The sequence below is a fragment of the Erpetoichthys calabaricus genome, chromosome 14, assembly GCF_900747795.2.
Source record: "Erpetoichthys calabaricus chromosome 14, fErpCal1.3, whole genome shotgun sequence".
Classification (NCBI taxonomy): domain Eukaryota; kingdom Metazoa; phylum Chordata; class Cladistia; order Polypteriformes; family Polypteridae; genus Erpetoichthys; species Erpetoichthys calabaricus.
Window position 1 is genome coordinate 103,793,572 of NC_041407.2, and position 6,000 is coordinate 103,799,571.

Here is a 6,000-nt window from a genome sequence, read left to right on the forward strand (position 1 = left end):
TGTGTGTTCTCCCAGTGAGGATGTAGATTCTAGTCCCGCCACTCCTGAGTTTCTTCTCCTAGCTTTAAAATGTTTAATTGACCCCCACAAACAAGTGAAGGTGGTCCATCCAGGGTGGGTTCCTGCTATTGCTCCCGAAACTGCCTCGCTACCGTGAATTGCATTAATGGATGGAGAGACGATTGGATTCCTCAGAGTGACTGCAGCTCTCTGGCACCATTTAATTCCACGTATAGATGAATAAATAAGACAGTCGGGGGATGAGTAGTTTAACTAATCAAAGGAATTACGAGACAGACTGATGGAGAGATTGAACTTTGCACGCAAATGAATACATTAACATTTGAACGGATAAATAGGTAAAATAATCCATAAACGATTATCCGTATAATTAGCTAAAGGATTGCCTCATTCGAGGATTAACGTTACATCGGAGCATTGGATTGCAGATTAACCAAATCACCAATAGCCCTGTAATGAAAAGATTAAGTGATTATGGGATAAACAATTTAGCGCGGCGATGCCTTTTAGCGGGAGGATTTTCAGTTTGGGAGCCTGCAAAAAAAAAAAAAAAATCTTCCATTTCGGTGAACATCCTCAGGGTGTGAACGCAAGCAACACAACCTCAGGTCATCGCCCCCGAACCAAACGGCGTGTACCTCGCCAGTCCTCCAATGAAGGAACGGTACGGAGCCAGGAAACGCTCACCATGAGCCCGCTACGCCGGTCGATATGAGCCGCTCATCGCCGCGCAAGGCGTTCCGGAAAAAGAAAAAAAAACGCCGCTTCAGGTCCTACCTTCCCATCTCAGCTTGGACTCGCAGCCATCCGACAAGTTTAAAGAACCCTCGTCTAATTCTAATTTCCCAAGGTGATTGTCAGCCATGCTACTAGAAAGCAAAGAAGGGGGGCTAAGGGGGGTGGGGACTGTGCACTTGTCATTCTGCTTTTTTCAGTCACAAACGAAGCAATCGTCCCCGCCCAGCAAGGCCAGCCTCTCTCGGCAGAGCTCTCGTCTCAGTGATGCGAGCGCAGCTGAAGAGAACGCAGTTAACACTTTGCTGTGTGGAGCGAGCAGTGGGCGGGGCCAGTGTGGATACGCCTGCGCGCGCATGAGTCGGTATTTGTGCGCACAATAACCAGTGGCATCCAAAAGAGGGCGCATAGTAAACAACACTGGCACCCAATTTGTGGCATATGACTGACAGTGCCACCGCAGCCTTAACACTTGATTGGGCCAAACGTTTGTGGCGCATGAATGATGATATGGAGGGCTCAACACGTGCTGCACAAGTTACAGGAGCGCGCAGTCTATTTATATAAATTCCAAAGCACCAAAAATGTTCATCACCCTGTGAGCACAGCCACACAAACTGCCACCGTGCCCTTGATGTGCTCTTGTGTACTTCTCATAATGAACTTCTAACACGTTCATTCCTTAACTATTTTACTAAGTATAAGCTGCACATATATATGCATCGTAACGTATTTTGTTAAAAATCAACAAGCCTTTTGAACTCAACAGGTCACACTTTCTAAGCATTATATAGTGCCTTTTCTGTCAATCTAGTCTTTAAACACTACTTTGTTTCTTTATCATATAGTGTCCTTTCTACCTATATCTCCAATATACAATAGTTAGTCTCACAGCCTTTCTTCTTTCTGTTTCTTTATTTTTATATAGTTCCCATCTATCTATCTATCTATCTATCTATCTATCTATCTATCTATCTATCTATCTATCTATCTATCTATCTATCTATCTATCTATCTATCATTAGAGCTTGATTTGTTTGTGAGGTCTAAAACCCTCCACGTTCCGTTTTCCTTATTGGTGCATTATATGCATTGCACTTGGTGCTGGGTGCTCATTGGTTGTCAGCTCTCACATGCACAAAGAGATCCGCCCCTACGACTTCAGACAACATCAAAACGATTTCTTCCTTCTTTAGTTCCGAGGAAGGAGGATAACCCCGCCCACAGATCCCAGAGAAGACTCCGCCGTTTCTGACTGGTATGACCGTCATTAAAAATGGGTGGTCCCCGGATGCAGGCGTTTATTTTGGACCTGTAACCTAAATGGCGACGGAACTCCTGCTGAAGTGCCATACTTTTGGCTACTAAAAGCTTCAATACCTTGACTGCACTAGCCTTTTTTATTTGTTTTTTTATTTAATTAAGCAGGATTGCCCAGTTGGCACCCCAACCTTTCTTCTGGCATCATAGGTCTGTTCACCCCATTACTATATATATATATAATGTGTGAGATAATAGAAGGCATGGATGGACTTGCGTCCCGGATGGGATAGATGGACCCTTGCCTGGTTGGAAGACTACACAGTTTAAGAATGGGGAGACCACCTATCATGGCTGTATATTCCCCCAGTGCTCTAGATTGCAGCCTCTCTTTGTTGGATCACCTATGTGCACACCTAGAGGGCAACCTGGCTGCTGTAGTTCCATAGGGCAGACCAGTAGGGTGCCATGATTGTCATCGGTGCCATGACCAGGTATTGGACTGGACTGCCAATACTGATGCGCTGTGCAAGAGAGGACAGAGCCGGCTATACTTCCTTAGAAGACTGGCGTCCTTCAAAATCTGCAATAAGATGCTGCAGATGTTCTACCAGACGGTTGTGGCGAGCGCCCTCTTCTACGTGGTGGTGTGCTGGGGAGGCAGCATAAAGAAGAGGGACGCCTTACGCCTGGACAAACTGGTGAGGAAGGCAGACTCTATTGTTGGCACGGAGCTGGACAGTTTGACATCTGTGGCAGAGCGACAGGCGCTGAGCAGACTCCTGTCAATCATGGAGAATCCACTGCATCCACTGAACAGGATCATCTCCAGACAGAGGAGCAGCTTCAGCGACAGACTGCTGTCACCGTCCTGCTCCACTGACAGACTGAGGAGATCGTTCCTCCCCCAAACTATGCGACGTTTAACATTATTCAAAGTTATTGTATGTTTTTACCTACATTTTTATTACTCTTTAATATTGTTTTTTTTTGTATCAGTATGCTGCTGCTGGAGTATGTGAATTTCCCCTTGGGATTAATAAAGTATCTATCTATCTATCTATCTATCTATCTATCTATCTATCTATCTATCTATCTATCTATCCCTTCATTAGGGGCCTTCCGTCTGACCTGGAAGTGTTTCCTCCATACGGTGTTGAGGTACTAAACATGCCCCCCAGGTCCAGCATAAAGGGAGCTGCCTCACCTCATTCAGATTCAGCAGGAGGTGGGCATTGCTTACTTGGGAAGAGTGGAAAAAGATTAAGAAATGAATTGTGCATTGAATTGGGCTGATTTGGAAGAAGAGACCTATAGGAAGTTATTACAATACACACACACACTCATATACAGTATATATATATATAATATATATATATATGAGAGGCGGCCTTAGGGGTGTGCGGGGCCTAGGGATGACCAAAATGCACGTGGGGCCAGTTATGTTAAATGTGTGGACTGTATAAACGTGTGTGACTTTAATAAAAATAATGTTAACATACACCAGATATTCTCATTACAGTATTCAGCTAAATTTGTGCAAGATAACATGTGGACATTGTCAAAATATAACGATATAATCTATTTAAAAAGTGCAATTCATAATTCATGACAATATCACGACAGTGCAAAATGCGATGCAGTGTCATGCGGAAATTAGCAGGGCCTCTTCTAGAAGAAGTACCCCAAAATTGCAAAGTGTACTCTGAGTCTTGATATGTGATAAGGGTTCCTCGTAGAAGCATCTCAAATATATATATATATATATATATACACACTGGAGGACATAACTTGACAAATCTGCTCAAACGGGACACGTGGACCTCGAAACTGGGGGCCCTTAGGTGCAGGGCCTGGAGCAGTCACCCCACTTGCCATCCCCAAATGCCACTCTTTATATATATATATATATATATATTAGCCATGTAAGCCTGTGCTGTAAAAAGCCCAGGGTCCTAGAAACTATTGAAATCGTCAGAAAAAAAAATTGAAATGCAGAGACGTCAGGTAATTGAATGGCACTCCTCTGGGTGTCTCTCTGCTAGGAGGTTTCGTTTTGCCGAAGTGCTCGCCTCGCTTGTGTTATTAACGGCTAAGCGAGTTGTCTGTTTCTTCGGAGGCTGTGCCCTTACCCCAACTGCACCTCTCACTTCTGGGGCAGACAGACACACACAGTTCCACGAATACACGTTTATATATAAGATATATATATATGCTGGTTATTGAGTCTTTTATTATGTTTCTTGTTCTACAATTTTCTGTTGTGTGCTGCCTTTGTTACTTTAAAACCTGCCATTGTTGCCATCACAATCCATCTTCTGATTTCATCTTACTTTAAAGTGCTGCCACCCCATACAGTCCTTTAATTTAACCAGTGACTGTCCAGTTTCATTATAAGGTACCTTCATCCCAACTTCACCGCAATCAGTTAAATGTTCAAATGCTGAGCGCCAGAGTTTTCTGTGTTTTCATGGATGGTGATGAGAAGTTCAAACTGAGGATTTTAAATCCCTGTCTGTAGCCCAGGAAACACTTGGAGCTTTTCCAAGTGCAATCATTAAAATAAAGTTTTCTGCCGCTGAAGAGTAGTGACATTTTCACATAATCATCCCCCCTCAGAAAAAAATGGATTTGCTTCTTGGTTAAAAAATCCTCTTTCAGTTTTATTAAAGCTCACGATGTCACAGCAGATTACATTAATTGCCAAATGAGCCCAGGGGAGTCGCTCGCTCGCTCTCTCTCTCTCTCTCTCTTTCTCTCTCTCTCTCTCTCTCTCTCTCACTCACCACTCTCTCTCACCTCTCTCACACTTGCCCCTCACTCTCTCTTTCTCTCCCCCAATCCCCTGTTCTCTCTCTCTCCCTTCCTCTTCCTCCTTCCCTGTCACTCTCTCTTTCTCACTCTCTCACTCCATCACCACTCTCCATCTCTCTCTCTCTTTTTCACTCTCTCATTCGCTCACCACTTTCTCTCTCTCTCTCTCTCTCCCTCTCTCTCTCTTCCACAATCCCCAATTTTCTCTCTCTCACCTTCTCCCCCCTCCACCTCCCCCCACTGTTTTTGTCAGATGCACCAGCTGCCTTTGCTGGAGGGGATTAATTGGCTTCTGCCAAAAATATTTGGTCTCCAGGGGAATCAGACAGGCACTATGGGCTCTGGACTTTCTTAATGGCTGGTGTGCTTGACTTTGACACCTGGCTGCCTTGTGATACCTTTGCCCTCCTCTTCACCCTCTGAGCTACTTTGACTAAATGCCAATGCCCCTACCCATCTTTCTGGAGCTCAGCCTGCTCCTCAAATGCCATGCTACTTTTCTTCAGGTCATCTATTAAGGTTCAGTACACAAATGCTTTGCTCTGAGACTTTGCCCCTCAAACGCAGACTGGTCTGACTAGTCTCCAGGCCATACCTGCTTGTGCCTGCTCTCTAGTGCAAGTTCTTCTCGGGCTTCAATGTATTTTTCTCTGGCAGTTACTTGCCCATCCAAAAGAAGGGCACGTTAAGTTAATTGGCGGCTCTAAATGGACCCATTATCTGTGTAAGGAGCTGTAGCTCTGTTGTACTGGCAACCCCATGCAGACAAAGCGCCCACTTTGCACCTAAAGCACCCAGGCTGAACCCACTTGCTACCCTGTGGTTTAAGAGCAGAATTCAGAAAGGGGACTGACATTTTTTAAAGTGGGACAGTAGAATGGCATAGCGGGTGATTGTCAGGTGGGGCAAATTCTGTGCTGGGTGATCAAATGGGTGTCATTTTACAGTTTGAAGACATGGTATGCTGACTGGTCTGCTGTGGGTATGCCACGTGATGGATTGGCATCCTGTCCAGGGCAGCTTCAACCTTACACTTACTACATGGTTGGCTGACACTGGTCCTGTCTTAAACACTGGCATTATCCCCCCCCGCCATCTGTTGGAATGACAAATGCAATGTAAGTTTGTTACTACACATGTTTGTGATGCGCCATCTGTAGGAATGATACA

The 6,000-nt window shown here is 44.8% G+C and overlaps 1 protein-coding gene across 1 annotated transcript in view; it reads right to left on the bottom strand.

Moving 5' to 3' along the window:
* Positions 1–1,269, bottom strand: part of LOC114664816 (MAGUK p55 subfamily member 2-like) — a 60,715-nt gene extending 59,446 nt beyond the window's left edge. The window contains exon 1 of the mRNA XM_028819099.2: positions 799–1,269. Coding sequence (XP_028674932.1) covers positions 799–886 — 88 coding nt within the window. The 5' untranslated portion in view covers positions 887–1,269. The remainder of the gene's footprint in view (positions 1–798) is intronic.
* Positions 1,270–6,000: the final 4,731 nt, after the last annotated feature.